General features: G+C 37.7%; 1 protein-coding gene across 9 annotated transcripts in view; it reads right to left on the reverse strand.

Annotated features, from left to right (window-relative positions):
• PTPRM (protein tyrosine phosphatase receptor type M) overlaps nt 1-17,598 on the reverse strand; it is a 489,673-nt gene that overhangs the window by 39,366 nt on the left and 432,709 nt on the right. For all 9 annotated transcript variants that reach the window (XM_075494401.1, XM_075494400.1, XM_075494399.1 and 6 more), the window contains 2 exons: nt 15,632-15,708; nt 12,773-12,809 (listed from right to left, as the gene is read on the reverse strand). In XM_075494401.1, the coding sequence (XP_075350516.1) occupies nt 12,773-12,809; nt 15,632-15,708 (114 nt within the window). The remainder of the gene's footprint in view (nt 1-12,772; nt 12,810-15,631; nt 15,709-17,598) is intronic.

The following is a 17,598-nucleotide window of genomic DNA, read 5'->3' on the forward strand; positions in this document are numbered from 1 at the left end:
ATATCACTAACTGCAGGCAAGGGAACATCTCCTTTAACTGAAATACATGTTTTCCCTACTCAATAAGGCAACATGCCCAAGATTTTATCAACAGGAATTTGCAGGTGCATCCTTATGTGATCAGGTTTTCATGAACGTTCAGTTCTGTCAGCCTCCCAGTTACCTCATGGGAAGCTCATCAGTGGTCACCAGCTCTGCAAACCTGGACACCTCTTTGCGTGACCAGGTGTAGACTAAGGAGTGTAAGATTAGGTTCCACTTTTTCACAAGTAAAGTAAAATAAAATAAAATGTCTCGATCTTTCTATCTAAAATAGTCAGCATATGATAAAGAAAAGTGACACATCCCAGTTGTGCCGATTTAGTCAACTAGCAAGATAAACTGCTAGTTCAGTATTTTTTGTAATTGCATGGCCGCTGTCACACAGCAGTACAGCTGAATCCTGGCTCATCTCTGCCCTCCCCAAATGAACTGGTTTCTGAATGGAAGGTGCTTTGAAGATCTGACCAGTTGCTGATAATCTGGTTTGTCAAGAGCGGTCTTTACCATATGCTTGTTGAATAGGTATGGTAGCATGCATTTAACTTTCACTCACCCTTCCAGGAGTTCTTAAGGGTTTATTGCCTCCATGGAGGCCCGCAAAGTCCAGAACAAAGCTCTGCTATAAAATCTTAAAAAACTCAGGCAGTGATCATGCAGTCTTTCTGCAACAACTTCTCAAAATAGGTTTAGACATTTGTTTTCTACCATAACATATACCCTTAAATTGACTTTAAAGGCTTATACAAGAGTATGTTTTCATAGGCACAGTATGTAATGCTCCTATAAACACTGTGAATAATTTTTAAGTCTGAGATAAAACTGTGGTCAAGGTATCACTAAACTATATGGGCCCACCACTCACCCATAGCTATCCAAATGCACACAGATCAGTCTTTGTGGTATTTTAAGGCGGCAAGAAAATAATGATGAAAAAGAATCAGGTCATATAACCTGGATGCTTCTAATGCTTTAATTAAAGTCCTCCCAAGTCTGTTCCAGAAACTAAAACAGCATTGAGGGTAAAATGTACCCAAGTGCCATGCACCTATTCACTTTTACTGAAGTCTCCTATAGGCCTATCCCTGTTCCAAGTAGCACGCTAAAAGGCAACAGATGTTTGTACTGGCAAAACTTGGCCAGTTTAGCAAAACTTGGCCAAATGCTTCAGTGTTACTTATTAATTGCTGGTTTCTAGCTGCCATACTTCAGTATTAATTATTTGTCGCTTCTGCATATCCCAGCCCCAGACATTTTGTACACTAAAGAATCTCAATGAAATTAAACAAAACCCCTGTAATGAGCTGAAAAAAATACATTCTTGCTTTTATCACTTTATTTCATTTGACTTATAGTGTTGACTGTGATGGCATTTGAAATGCACTTTCTAATTTTAGCCTTACAAATATTAATTATTATGTAATCTTCAGCAGGGTTATATTGTAATTATACAGCTATGCTGGCTTTCCTGATAAAACTTTCTTGGAAATCTCTCTTACTTTGCAAAGATACAAATAAACAAAGCTGTGGATGACCTTCCAACGAGGCTGCTTCCCTACAAGTATGTTAAGCCAGCAGGCAGCCCAAGCAAGGAAGCCTGAGGCTACGGTTACTCTTACGTGAGGTATGGAAAAAACCTCCCCCTCAGTTTTAAACCTTATTTTCACTGACTCCTCCATGGTAGTAGATTCCGAGATGGTGCAGAGAGGAGCCACTTGTTTGCAGAGGCAGTAATTAACTCATAGTCAGGTAAGAAAGAACACCGTTTTGTAAGCAAGAATGGTACCAGAACGTAATTCACAAACAAATAAAAAATGTTCCATTTCTCCTAATACTAGTTTTAACCCAGGCTTCAGAATACACCGTGCATACCATATATATGCAGAATCTATATTTCAGTTGTAGCCAGTCCACCATTTCTTTTTTTGGCCTTTTGCAACGATACCACCTTACAATGCAAAAAAAAGAAAACAGTATGCAGCAACACTATTCCACAGCAAGTCACCTCAGCTACACTCAAGTGGGTTAATCAGGACTGAGCTATGAATTTAAAATGTGTTTTTCATTATTTCCTCACCTTAGATGGATTGTCAATAAGAAACAGATCTGACTGAATCTTGTTAGCTTGACATTTCAGGAAAGTGCTGCTTATAAAGCAAGCTGAAATGCTTTATTGGGACAAACCCTGCCCAGTGCAGCTACTGGCAACACAGAGGCTTTCTACTGTATCCTTTGCTCAGGAAAAACAGTCTTCTCTCATTATCAGCCAAGGGACAGCACAGTGAATAGTAATTGGCTGATTTTCAAGCACAAACTAAATCCTACCTGCTTCAAGATAGCCAGTCAGCAAGCCCTGCTGCCTGCACATTACTACATGTGAAAATTGGCTTTCACAAAATGAAATTTTCAAAGTGCTTTCAAGTCCCATTAGCTTTCAACGAGGCTTAGATTACCAAGTGACTGAGGTGCATGTAGAAATTTTATCTAGAGCTCCCATGAGACTGACCAGTGCTTTGGCTGGCTTTCTATACCACCTCCTCCTATATTTAGAGGAGTCAGCACTAGACCTTTCACAGGATGAAGGAAAGGAGGAGATTGACCTGTAAATTCTTTCCAAATGTAAAAAGAACATAAAAACATTTGGCCTGTAACATGCCGTTTAGAATGTACAGTAGCGATGAGCCACAGTCCTCTTGTTTTATGAAATATATGCAAGCATCTTACAGCTAGCTAAAATAAAAACAACCCTCCATTCTGAATTCCCAGTTTAATATGGAGATGCTTAAAAAATACGTCCTTTGAGTAATGACTAAAGTGATTATTCCAGAGATTTTTTTCATTAAAATTGCTCATTTCACAAAACTAGATAATCAGTTTGAAAGTACATATTTTATAAGTGTCCGTATATACACATACACATCAACTATCATTTCTCTTGTTGGCATTTCATCTGATCCTATTCTGCAGTGATTCTGTGGGTAGTCAGAAAATTTTACGGGGATGTGGTATTTATTCCCTGGAATATCATATGGCATTTTCTTTTCTTTATTGATACAGATCTAAGTAGGCTGGAACAGCGCACATCTCTATGCATTACTTTTTCTGCATTATGGTACCATCTAGAAATCCCAGTCTGGGACTGGGCTCCACTGTAGCGGGAACTGCATTACATATTAAATGCCCATGAATACACAAAAGGTGTTCATGGCCCTCACAGTCACAATCCAAACATACCTTGAGAGACAACAGGAAGCAAGGTAGGATTTGAATGAACTGAACAGGCTTGGTATAATATACAGCAGCCACAATATGCCAGCTCCCTAGCCATTTCTGAATAATCTTACCTGTCCCTGCTCCACATTAATATTTCCACCATGTTCAGAAACAAGCCATTGCTGCACTTAAATATATTTTTAAGTCTGAGACCAGACTTTATTTGTGCACTCTTGGCAGGTGTTATTTAAGACATTTTTATAACACTACAGCTAATGCTACCAGCTAACTTTCCATCTAATAAAGTGTTACACACTTATTGATTGACATTTCTCCACGGCTAAATTTCAGTACTAGTTCAGTTTGTTCTGTATCAACAAAATAAAATGAAAATGTCATATGATTTCCCAAAGAATAAATAGCACATTCCCATAACACCTTTTGACTACTCACAGAAGTAATGCAGACTGGGAACAGAGGAACTGCCAGCAACAGAAATGGTCCAGATTTATCCAGTTAGCCTGAGATTAGGCAAAGCTGAATGCAATAAAAGCTGTGTACATAGTACTACTGGCCATGTATGTACCATTATGCCACTCAAGAAAGCTGCTTTTTCTGATCTTAACTGCAGGAAATTAAAAAACCCAACAAAACAATGTAGTTGTAATTTAATGGAGTTCATCCAGTATAACTGAAGAACTCTTTCTTTCATATAATTTGTTTGCCACACGGTAGGGATGTTAAATGCTCTGTTCCTCTCATTAACATTTTCTCAGACTGGATAAATCCAGTACCTTCCAAATTTTGCATTACATGTAGCATTCCCGGGGGTTAGGGATCCCCTAGTGAGGGTTATGTGGGATACCTGAATAAGGCCACAGTCTTGAATCTTTACCTTGCACAGCTTTCAGGAGAGCACTGCTAGGCAATGGCTTGCAGGGAGTGTGTTTCAGATTTTTCTGCTATGAAACAGGAATACTTTGAATAACTATAATTGTAACTAGAGGCCTTGATGTATTTTCCAGCGGAGTCTATTGGCTACAGAGAAACAGAGCTGGTCTCACTCGCACATGGACTCTCTTTCTCTCTATGCCCTACAGACACGTAATTGTTTCATTACAGTCAAGGATGTCGGGAGAACGATAGGGGACTCGTGGGAAACTGAGACACAGGACCAAATTGATTCAGATCAAATAGCAACATGAGGTATTGGCTCTCCATCTGAGGTCACAGCTCTGACTGAAGGCTTATTCCAGGAGCCTTGAGCCCACAGTTTGAACCTGAACTGTCTTTGTGATAGCAGTCCAACAGAAAGTTTCAGTTTAGCTGAATCGATGTTTTCCAGTAAGAAAGCCGGTTTAGTTTCTAATTTGTGCATTCTTCTCAATAAGGGTGATTTGCATCATAGAAATATGAATACCTATTAATCACTCATTCTAAACAGCCCATCTGAGATTGGGAAGACTAACAAATACGTAATTTATTTTGTAAAAAACATGCTGCGTGTAACATTTCCAATTCAAAAGTCTTAGGTAATTGACTTGTTGGACTGGGTTCTTCACATCAACTTGTAATGCAGAATCAATTTTGATGATGGATGAGAAGTTTAAGATCATTTTATCCCCTGCAGTAGAAGGTTCCTTGGGGAATGGACAAAAGAACCTAATTAGTCTTTCCCATTTCTACTTTCTATTTTCATGTTGAGTCAATCGTAAGCATTGGGATGTAATAAAATCATCACTATTCTCTAGCTCAAAAATATGAGTTCATTTTGGCTACTTGTTTCTTTTATTTTTCCCCAAGGACCTTATTGTGAAGGAATGTTGCTCATGCTTGTGAGTAAGATATTCAGATGCTGTATTTTTTAAACTTGTGCTGGGAGTTTAAGTGCATTAACACGAACACTTTACCCAGATGAACAAACAAGATAATTTAGTCCACATTAAGGCATAAGTAAAATGCTAGCAAAACCAAATTTGTCATAATTTATTATCCTGACAGGTATCTTGTGAGTGAGATATATCACCCACAATATATTTTTATATTTAAGGCTGGAGAACTTTGGTACATTCATTTCTTCCTCAGTCATAGAGATAGTCAGAATCAAACAAATATTAGTCAGATCAAGATACATGTGAAGGTCATTAACAAATAAATGTGTATTGGATATTTTTCCTTTTAACTTCAAGATAATTATGGTAAAAATTAAAGCTGCATGACAACAAATTCTCTCAGCACTATTGTTTATTGTTATTTTTGGGAGCACATTGGTTATTGTCACCACTTCAAATAGCAAAGGGCAACACTAACCTTTTCATTCCATTTTTTGTTGTATTTTATGGGACACTGCAGTATTTGATGTACACTGTAAACAAGGAAAGCGATTCTAACAGGCAGAGTGTATTTGGGCTTAGTACAGACATAATAACATGCTTGCAACAGAATGAGATTTAGCAGCAGCAGAGGGAATCTCCACAAAGTCTACATCTGAATATGCAACTGCACGGAATAATTCAGATGGATAGGGAAAGAAATTAATCCAGTAAGTCTATATCTTTTTTTTTTCAAAGGCAGTGCTTCAAAATCACCCAGACTGTCATGTGCATTGGTGGCCATATCAATATAGAGATTTCAGTTGCCACCAAAGGATATAGAACAGAAAAAGATGACAGATTTCAAAGATTCAGATATGGTGACAAGACAAAACAAAGCTGCCTTATTTGTTTCTTGATACATTTGTTTCTGAAATACATTCTGTTCGTAAATTTGCTACACTTTTTTTTTTCAGCAAATGAGAAGACGAAAAGCCTTCTTACACCTGCTCCCAAGCTTCCTCCAGGCTGCTGAAGACCAGCTGGAAAATAAACTTCACAGAAAAAAAGATGCTTTGACTACGTGATTTTCCTGACAAACTGCATTTCTTTGCTTCTTCTTCTGTTTTAGTGTTAGGCTTCACTGACTGACAGGCATGTTAACAGTACTCCATCAAGAGTGCCAGGTACCTTCCCCATCAAGTCCAATTTATGGCTAATTCTTTATCGAGGATGGAAACTCCATCATCAAACATCAGCTTTTCATAATTTGCAACCCCCAAAAATACAGATATGTGCGGTACATTTGTAAGGCTGATGCTGTATACATCTTCCTTGGACAAAAACCAGATTCTAGTGCATAATCTAGGTAATTAGGAGTCTGAGCAGCAAATACACTAATACATGGCCACCTCCATAATGTTCGTTTCTGAAAGTGTGTTTGGTTCACAAGGACAGTTTGCTCAGCTCTTGAGTTTCAGGAAGGTGATATCTTCCTTGTTTGCAGGACACATTTTATAGTCATATTTTTTAAAAGAGGACAAATATATTACTTTTCACACAATCTTCTATTTTCTACAATACAGCCTTGAAACATTTCCTTTTGCCTGATTCACCTCTTTGTCTACTTAATTACTGTAGTCTCTCATTTCTTTTACTTCTTAATTCTGATATGCAAAAGTCTGCTGTAGCTGTTCTAGACTGACTTCACAACAGAGAAATCAAACCAATATCTTGTCTTTGAGACAAAGATCTATATATGCTCTGAAGACCTTTACATCTTATGTCCTGCTGCTCAATCTTTGCAGGGGAGAGGATAGAAGGATTGCTTTTTCTTCCTCTGTGGCTTTGACAATGGACTACAGAAAAATTATCAGTTTCTCAAACTGTTGTTTCACAAGCCACACTAACAAGCAAGCAAAAGAACAGTCTGCATGGGATGTGGGAATTTATATTAGCAAATAAATATTAAATAATTATTCAGTATCATTTCTAGAGCTTGTTTGTACTTGCAAAGAATTTCCAAAGGTTTATGAAAGGCAGGCATGTATTTTATGCAAAATGTAGCCACACACATGTGAAGAAGAATGTAAGTGGCTCTACCTAGTAATGGATCTATCAGCAGTTTTCCAACAATACTGCTGTTTCACTTGGTCTACACACAAAGATTCAGAGAAGTGACACACTGCAACAGAGCCTAAGCCAACTTTGTACCTGTTAGAAAACTATGCTAGCTCTGCATTTACAGCCTTCTACACTGAATGGAAAGCAACAGGGGCATCTCATTCCCTGTATAGACAAAATACTGCACAACTGATTAAGGCAAAGACAAAAAAAAGATAGGAATCATGAAAATGGTGAAAGATAACTATTCTAACACAGTTATCACTAAAATCTCCTATTACAAACAAAGAGGCAGAGAGAAACTCTGGTATTCTCATGTACCATAATGTGGCAACTGTTGAAAAGCGTTGACGTTGATAGTTACCAGTTCTTACTACACACTGTCTCTTTTTGTCCTCAGTGCTAGTAAAAGTACCGATTTTTAAAAGATGCTCAAATGTTGTAATTGTTATCATCAGCCTTGGGTGGGAAATGGTAGTAAGAGAGCTCTGGTGAGTTTGCCATATGGCTTCATAATATAACCTGGAGATACCACTTCCATATGTAAGGGTCTATTACTTCTGTGTGCATTTGGGTGTGGGAAAAAAAGTAACTTCTTTGCCATTTGTCACCACTATTGCAAAACAGGTGAAGGACATGTTTCAGAAAGCCTTGCCTATTCAATGTAGTGCTTAAGAATGGGTTTATCTCCTTCACTGAAGACAGATGGCTTCAACCACCTTTTTAACGTTTTGATGTTAACACAGTTGAATCTTCAAGTTTAATACAGGTGTATAGAATTCAATCACTTCCTATATATATATATATATATCAGGAAATCAGCCTGACTACCCTACATGCTGCAAAAATGACAGCATATATAAAGCTGAAAAATTGTGTAGAGCTATCTTGCTTTGTTGTTTTTCAATTCTCCCTGAAGTAATTTCAAATGTTAATTTTCATCTGGAGGCTAAAACCATGGCAGCAAAAGTTTCTTTGTAAAGAGAAGTGTGGAGCTTCCACACCGCTGTAGTTCTGACAACTTTTTGCTACATAAAAACAAAAAACATGCCAAGGAAGTTAAGAGTATTATTATTCAAAGCAATATTTCTGCTTCAGATGCCTGAAAGGGAACTTTCAGTTTGAAAGAAAACGTATTTTTGTTTCTGAAAACCCTTATTAAAATGTTCACACAACATATACAGTTGAGTGTGGAAGAAAGACTCATATTTTGCAGGAAAGAGAAGGAATATGAAAGGGGTTATTACAGTGGCAAGTTTATGCTGCTGTAGTGAAGACTGTAAACATTTCCATTGTAAATATTTATTTTCAGAAGTTTATAACTCATACCTAAAAAACTCCTCCTGACTGAAACTTGACTTGATGCCTGTCTCCATAATCAGCAATACACAAAGTGAAACAGTTTAGCATCTGCTTTACAATCGGATACAGACAAAAAAGAGCTTGAAAGGATACACTGGGCTATTATATCCAAAGCTGCTTTATTGTCAAGAGTAACTTTTTACAGTCATTAAGATATGCTCTGAATTACTTCCACAAAACATCTAAGATCCGGTTCCTCTGCAGCGATTATGCAGCGAGCAGAGACAATCTGAACCGTGAGGAGTATTCAAAAGTCCAAGATGCACAAATGAACGTACTTCATATATAAAGACATGCAGCTTGCATGTGAGTATCTGCTGTTTCACACATCATTGATCTGCTCGAAAACCAGCCCTGGCGGAAATGGCAATGAGCGATGCTGTAGAACTATACTAACATTTGTTTGTCACTCATAATTTACAGTTGCTGGTGAGGTGGTGGAGGAAGCATTACAAAACCTTTGAAAGAGACTTGCTAAAAGAAGCTAAGTCACAGCTCAGTTAACTACCTGAACTTCAGGGGACACAGAACAAGTAAATACAAAAAAGATTAATTTTTCCTGCTTTAGTAATCAGAGTGAGACATGCAAGATCAGCAACAGTCATCCAATAGTAAGAACATCCAGCAGTGTGTGTGAGAGTAAGCACCATAGACATATTCAACCTAATGCTCTCACTAAAGGACCTGGTTAAAATGCATTGATTACCTAACTCCTGGAAAAAAACCCCTAGCTGCCAGTAAATTGAACAGATCATGCAAGAGCTCAATATTCTGCTATAAAATAATTTTAAAGAATTATATCCATGGGAACAAGGGATATATAAAACAAAGTAGCGAGTTTTAAATTGCACCAGCTTGCTGGTTCTGCATGACCTGATATGCCGGCTTGTGATGAGGGATTCTTTTTAATCACGGTGACTCAGGTGCGGATCCCATCTGTTGATGCCAATTACAGCAGATCACCAAAAGTCTTTATTAGCTGTAAATTCAGTCTACCACTCACATTATACTTATCACATAAAGGAAAATTGATGTTAATTTTATAATTGAAATTGCACACTCTGAATGTATTACTCTTAAAATGGAAGTAAAACCTTTTTCGATTATTAGTTGAGAAAGCCTCCATTAGGTAAGTCTTTTAAAAAATGTTTCTCCCCCTAATTCAAATTAGCGGCAGGATGCTATGAATGCCAAGGTGGAAAGATACCAGGCTGTATGTCAAACTCTGGTTAGTATGGAAGACAGTAACACTTTAATAAAGAGGTGATTATGCAACTCCCAGCTCTGTTAAAAGCAGATTGGTAGTCTATTACAAACGGATTAAATTTGCCACTTTTTCCACTTCAAACAATTATATTTGTTCATTAACACTTGATATGTTGAATGCAGCTTAAGAAGAACATAGGAAAATTAAATATCAATCATTCTAACTCCTCAGAGATTTAAAACTGACTCACGTAATGATATTTTCCTTCAAAGAACAATAGGCATGTGCACTTGTGAAAGTTGCGGTGGAGGAGAAAAGGGAGAATGGGAAAAGTTATTTAAAGACTGATGTAAAGTAGACATCAAGGGAATTAAACATGCAGCTTAACTGTTGTGCTGCATTGATGTGTTTATACATATCTATATGAAAGCGTGTTCTAAAACAGAGCACGGACATTGTTGGCTATACTGCAAGCCATGGCTCATGACAGGCTTACTAGTAAGGAAGACATACAGAGGCATAGTCTGTTTGACGTGAAACAAATGTCTTTCCTTTCATAGTTAATATAGAGCCTTAAAGGAGTTTTAGAGATTATTCCCAGTTACCTTATCACCTTTGCAGAAGACAGAGATTGCATCTTACTGGAAGTGTTACTATTGTGCAAAGGCTTTGTCAGGAAGCTGGGATACTGGAGAATAACACTAACTAGCCTTTACACAGCTGCATCTATCAGGACATTGCAGAGAACTATAAAAAGCAGATGAGTATTTTTAACCCTATTCTGCAGATGGGAAAGCTGAGACACAGGAAGGAAAAGAAACTTTCTCATGATTCTTCATCAGGCCAGGGACGGAGCTAGAGAGAATACATAAACCTCTTGAGATCAGTGCTCTTCATTCCTCCAAAATGGAGATACAATTCTGCTTCCCAACTGGCCTTAAAAAATAAGATGTTAAAGATGTAATCCACCAAAAACCTCACAGCCAGATTATTTTGATTTTGCTGTAAACTGTATGCCTATTTTTAAATGAATTTTTTATTCTTTAGAGAGTCAGTTTCTTACTCATTGCACCATGAGAGGGGTTAGGCATCCCTGTGCATTAGCTGCACCTACACAGAAGAAACTGATGGGACCTGCCCCAAAGAATGAGAGCTGAAACAGTCATATATCCTTTACATCTTGGAGAAAGACTTGTTTCTACTTCTCTTATTCTCTTCTTGACTAGGTACTTCTTGACACTATGTCACGAAAAAAGCGTGGCAAAGAAACTGTAAGGACTTGCTGGTGGGTCTGCTACATAGACTTTCAGTACATTACTCATACATTATTACATACTAGGCTTTAAGAGCTGGAAGTACAAAACCCTCAAGCTTGGTATTTGCTATTCAAGCATTATGATGAGTGATAAAGCCACACTTAAACTTGCTTCAGATAGGGATCTCATATGTCTATCAGAAGGCCGTCAGGGAGATCTTCTGGTGAACCTCCTGATGAAAACAACTGTATTACAAACTGCAAGTAAAATGACAACTGTGTATCTTTTTATTTTAGGAGTCAATTAAAGGTGAAAAACAACAGCATCATTAGCTCAAGGTAAAATGGAACAATCCATTTCTTCTTAGAAGAGGAGGGTGTAAAAGCCCAAAGGCAATTTAGCAAATGCTGCATTTTTGTCCTAGTTTTCCTGTCTGGCTCATCTGTAGAAAGACTGTGGACTGAGGAATGTGGTGGGTGGGTAGCAGAAGTGGAAGAAGAGGCACATTTAAATGGCTCCTATTCTAAGATCACAAATTCTAATTCTGGTCTAAAAGTGTAACAGACAGTAGTGAGGCAGTTCTAGAAAGAAGATCTATGTCCCGCCCCACTGTCATCTGACACAAAGTAGCACCTCATTTGGGACTGTCAAGAGCTGAAGTACAGAAAGGCAGAGATACGAAGCCTCCCACTGGCAGAAGTGGGGACGGGAGAGTGCAGACTCTGGGTTACTTAGGGGACAACTGAAATCACAGTAAGAGCTCTTATTTGACATAGGCAACATTTTCTCTGCTTTGATAGAAAGCCATTAAAAAGAATATATGACCTCTAAATCCCACACATGGTAAGATTATTCTGAGTATATTATACTCAGTACTCCAGCTGGCTCTCTTAAATGTTGGGCATGTGTTGAAATAACGTACGTGGGTGTAGCTCAACTTCTTCAGATCCACGGGCAAATGCAAGAAGCTCTGTCACAGAATACCTATTACAAAGAAGACTCCCTCCAAGCAATGGAGGAGCAATCAAATTTTCACATGTACGCTATCCAAGCATAGGCAGGAGACTGGCATGTTGTTCAATATTATGCTTAAGCAGTCACAGCAGACCCATCTTTCCCACCTGTTCCAGCTCTGAACTTGACCAAAAAATAACAACTGCATCAGAATGGGCAAATTATGTCTTTGAAGACAAGTACAATTTGAAAATTAATTTTTGTGTTGACAAAGGAATAGGTTCTTGTTCACAAGCAAGCTTTTAAATGATGGTCTGTAAAATTGCCTCTCTAGATCCCTTTGAAGAATCCCCCTGCAAGCGTAGTATGCCTTTGGGTCCTCTACTAAAACTTGCTAACTGAAGTGTTTTGTATTTTAAGGACCTGAAGCCTAGTTATGATTGAACAGTTAAGAGAACATCCATTTTCATGACACTGTTGTCTCTCTGAAAAGTTTACTGAATATTTCTACCATGACTTATTTCTTTTTTCTCGAGTAAAACACATGTTGAGTAACTTCTGCCAAAAAGGATGCATTTTGCTTTTCTACTCAAAACCTATTTGAACACAAAGGTAAAGGACTGCTTACTTGACATACCTGAAAATTAGATAATAATTCAGTTTGCTTGCTTCTACCTAAGTGATTGAGCCTATTCTGTCATGGATATTGATTGTGGCAAGAATGCATATTACAGCATATAAACTGTAATCCAAGTACCAAAACCTCTTAGCCTCACGTAACCAAAAAGAAAGGGTGATAAACTTACCTTGTGTAGCAATGTAGTGATTTGGTCTATGATAACCCTAAAATAAATTGAAAAAAAAAATAAGCAATATGCACCTCAGCTATGTTGCTATGAGTGAAACTTCATTTAGAGTAGTATTCAGTAAAAATCACAACAATACAGATAACATATTAGATGCAAAAGTTCTTTCCAGTGGGGGAAGGGCAAGGGAGAAGGGGAACAAGAAGCAAATGTGCTTTCTGCAAGATACTTAAGTTGCAGCCTTGTACATTAGGGGACAGAAGTAATATGTTCTTTCAGTCCCTTGTTGGCTCTGCTGAAAATGAACAGCATGAAATCCTCTCTAGCACTTGCAGCTAATGGCATCAGATGCTCATGGAGGCTGAGATATACCTCCAAGCTATTGCTATTGAGTGCAAAGCCTATCCCTTTTTTAACAGCTGAAGAACGCTAGATTTGCATTCAGCCTGGGGAAGGGTGAGGGGATGTTCACTCTGTCCACTGTGATTTATTTCTGTTTCATTTCTGAACAGTAAAAAGGAGGGTAAATTCTTTGACTAAATGGTTTGGTATGAATACACTTTTTCATATCTAAATAGGAAGAACATAAAACAATTCTATGTTTCTCTGATGACAAGAGCAACTTAATCACAAGCTGGCCGTGCAATAAAGTCTAATACTCTATGGATTCTTTGCAACATTGAATAGGTTGCCAATAGGGAACAATTTAATTTTTACAGTATTTGAGTTTCTGATGCAATGGGAGTGTCACCAAAGGTTTAGATCATGCACTAGTATGTTGAAAAATTCAGTTATACCAGTGTTAATCTTTTAATAATGGTTATGATGCATGGTCAGTCATCAACAGGAAGAATTAAAGCTGTAGCTTGCATGCCATTGCAACTTATTTGTAAAAGAGCAAGGGGCATTGCAGTGATGCAAGGTGGGAAAGACTCAAAACAACTGAAGACACCTTGAATATTACAGAAAGAATAACGTGAATTACAAAATTGATTCCTTTACATGCCATTGAAGCAAAATTTGGAAGTCTATGAACTGACAACTGTTCAGATAGCTACAGAGTTGATTTTTTTCTGCTATGTGTTATCCAACATCCCTAGTGGCTGGGACCAAACAATTCCATTTCCCAGCGAAAAAACGTATGGGAAAAAATACAGCATAACCATTGCCTCTCTCTCTTTTATCCAAGAAAATTTCATAGTGTCTGTGATGGTGCCATTCCCTTATTAACATGTTTATTCTGACAACATGGCAACTGTACTAATAACCACATACAAGAGTAAAATTGCAGCTGCTTCTGTAGTAGAAAACCAAGCATTTCTAGTGGAAACCTGACTAGCAAGATTTTAAACAAAAAATGCTGTGTTTTGTGGTAGAGTTGTCTTTGGAAGCTGTCTGCAGTCCTCCAAGCTTTGCAATGAAGCCATTTGCTGAGGATGAGGGAGAGAATTTTTTGGTTCTCACCCATTGTTTCTTTTAGGGCCACATTCTCTCCATCCTCTTGTACTTCCATAAGCAAAAAACGTTGCTATGCAGCTATCTTACCAGCATTTTAAATGAGACTATATGGTCCAAATCCCTATTCCTCACATCTTTTAGTATTTTAGAGTCTGATCAAAATTTGACACAAGAACGTACTAGTAGCCAAAAAAGAGAACAATCCTGAATGTTGGAGAAAGCGTGAAAGCAAATTCAAATCTAGGTCCCCTATGTGAACTCTCTCTTTCCTTTCGTGACTGGTTACTCCCTTCAGAGTTTAGTGAGACGTCTAACTAAATATATTTCCATATGTGCCTTTACGTCTTGGTGACTGTGCTATTCTTTCAAACAGTAAAAGACTGAGCAGAAATCTGACCTTAACTTAATGGTTCTTGAACATGCTAATATACATCAACAGAAGGAAATACCTTCAGAAAGTTACAACTTCAGACTTCAGATTGTTACAACTGAAGTACTTACTTTTCTTGTATAGCTCTAGTTCCTCCATACTCTGAAAAAAAATCTGTTACATTCTTGTTTCATACTGGTGATTAAATTTGAACTGTAAACTGTGACACCATTTTTCAAAGATGCCACTGCTGAACAAGAAATCTTTAGCAGACAGTTTCCTATGAAGCAAGACTTGTTTTACGTAGCCTAACATCTAGCACTCCATCTAAACAATAAAATGATTATCTTTGCTATCCATAGATTTCTGGCTTTAGATAGTATTGACTTTCTAATGATTTTCAATTCTACTTTTGAGTTCATTCTTTCAACCAAAACCACCTTGTCTCTTAAAGAATTTATTCTAATGTAAAACATTAAGTTAACATGATGCAGAATGAACAAAGAAGCCACCTTCAATAATTAAACAGCCTACATATTTAATGAAATGTCTTGCTTGCATTAGAAGTACTGGTTAACAGCTGCAGAATATACTTTGAAGGCGACTTAAAAGTGAGATGACAAGAGATTGCAAATCTCTGCATTAGGCATTACAGAGTTTTGTCACATTAATATGCAAACAGCTTTCTTTTAAATGTGGAATGATGCCAAGCTGTTGACAGAAAGTGAAAATAACATTTTGTTAGCCCATATAAGCACCAGCAGGCAAAGTAGCCATACAGTGTTGCTGGCAAGGTTTCAGTCTAGTGGCAGTTGGAGGAAATGACTCCTTTCATTTGCTTATTGACAAAACCTTTGAGGCTTTTTTTTCCTTTAGTGTACACCTAGCTTCCAAAGATAGTACTTTCCAACAACGTTTAGCAGCTGATACTAGCTGTGATATCTATTACAAATTATGAATAATGTGAGAACAATAAGAGCTGCCTCTTTGACTGAACACGTTAAGTTTGTTGACTACATCAGTATACGCACATCAATATAATTTCCATTGATGTAATCGGAACTTGTTTCTCCTTCAATGGGCTGCAATCTCACTCGAGAATGATCATCTGAAACAGGAACAATGGAGAGGAAAAAAAGTAATTAAAGACACATTCAGTAACAAAGTCTTCATCAAAATACTACTTTAAAGTCAAACTAAAACCTCAGCATTTGCAAGTTCATGCTTGTTTTGTTGTCCATGAAAACATCATATCTACATTTAATCTTCATTTCAGTCATTCATAAGGCTTTCCGAATCCCCTCTGATTTTCAGTCTGAATGTCTTAAATATTTCTAATGTGAAATCCATTGCAGTCATGTTTTTTTGCCTTGACACCCCTCCCCCCCTTTTGTCAATAAAATAAATGACATTAAGTTGTCAAAGGTTTAGTCACTTGGAAATGCTTTTGCCAGTACTCAAAATACGCTGAAGTCATTCTACAAGACATACTGCCACCTCACAGTTTCTGAAGGAAACTCATTATGTTTTCAGTAAGGGAGAAAGCAAAAGAAAGTAATGACAAAATCCAAGCAGTCAGATAATGGCTTTGTCATTGAATTGTGCTCCACTGTGGCCACCCGTGTCTATCCAGGAATGTGCAAAGACTTCCAACTCTATTTTCCAAATTCCAATCCAAAACACCATGGCATGAATTTATTTCTTGTCAGCTGCCTCATTTTCTTTATGATATCACAGCAGTGATTAAGAAGTGCTAGAGGCTAGATCCCCCCCAAAAAAGAATCTCTGTATGCTGGCAAGGCTTTTTCTTCTTTGGACTTCATATGCTCATCTTGATTCTCTTGGTTCAAAAGCAACCAAACACAATAGCTTTTCCAGAATGCTGCACAAGTTGTTGATAAAACAATTCGAGGGTATAATCTCAAGGATGGAGAGATGGTAAATAGCCACTTTACTGCTGCTTTGTTTACAAGTTACTCTTGCTAATTAGATACCTGTGTATTATTGGTTTTGAATGCTGCTTGCTACCTGAGCTAATATTACTTGCAGCTGACGACAGACCTTCATGACTGTCATCATTTCGTTGTAAATGTAAATAAGCATTAGAGCACCTGAAACTTGCCACCCATGTTCTGAATAGCTATTATTTCAGCTTTAAAAATCCTAAAAGATAATGAATGAAAGAACATGAAGTGGCTTAAAAACCCAGCTTCATCATAAATAGCATAATATTGGCCCACACTATGGGGGAGGAAGGAGAGGGCAAGTGGTTCTTCAAACAACATTGTTTTAGAATTACAATTCAAGAGATTTTCAAATGGCTGAGTAGGAAAGGAAGAGGCAAATACTTTATTTCATCCTCTTTTATGCTCCAAGTCTCAGGGACTAGAGATATCAGAGCCTCATTTGCTTCCCTGGGATTCCCTTGGGAGAGACAAAGGGCACAGTTTTAAACCAAATATAGTAAATCAGAATGAATTAAAATTCCAGCTCTAGGTTCCACACAGCTCTTATTTTGATATTTTCTTGTGATTATTTCACCCAACAGTCTTCAAGAATGAGTTCTTCCAAACATGCTGGAATATTCAAATCAGTTATGTTCATCAGGACAGCCTTTTCAGCCTCTTTATTCACTTTTCCAAGACTAAAAATTTATAGAGATGTGACTCTCCATTACTGGTCTGACCCTACCAAGCTATGCTTATCCAAGTGCTGTGCTATTCTCTGCTTAATTAAGCTATTTATCAGTTTCTTCAGAACAGAGGTTTGGCTCACAGGCCCTTAATTCTAAAAATCCATCTTACTTAAGAAAGACACTACATTAGGAAGTTTCTAAGCCCCAGACATGGCTGCTGCTTTAACAGTTTTGGGACCTGATCCAACTTCTGCTGATGTCAGCAGACTCCAGAAGTCAAGCTTGCTTGGACTCATCGTATGCTTTCATCCACATTTTCATGATTTCCTGCATCATTGCCTTCAAAGCATTCTCACCAGGACA

This window comes from Mycteria americana, chromosome 2, assembly GCF_035582795.1.
Source record: "Mycteria americana isolate JAX WOST 10 ecotype Jacksonville Zoo and Gardens chromosome 2, USCA_MyAme_1.0, whole genome shotgun sequence".
NCBI classification, from domain to species: Eukaryota; Metazoa; Chordata; class Aves; order Ciconiiformes; family Ciconiidae; genus Mycteria; species Mycteria americana.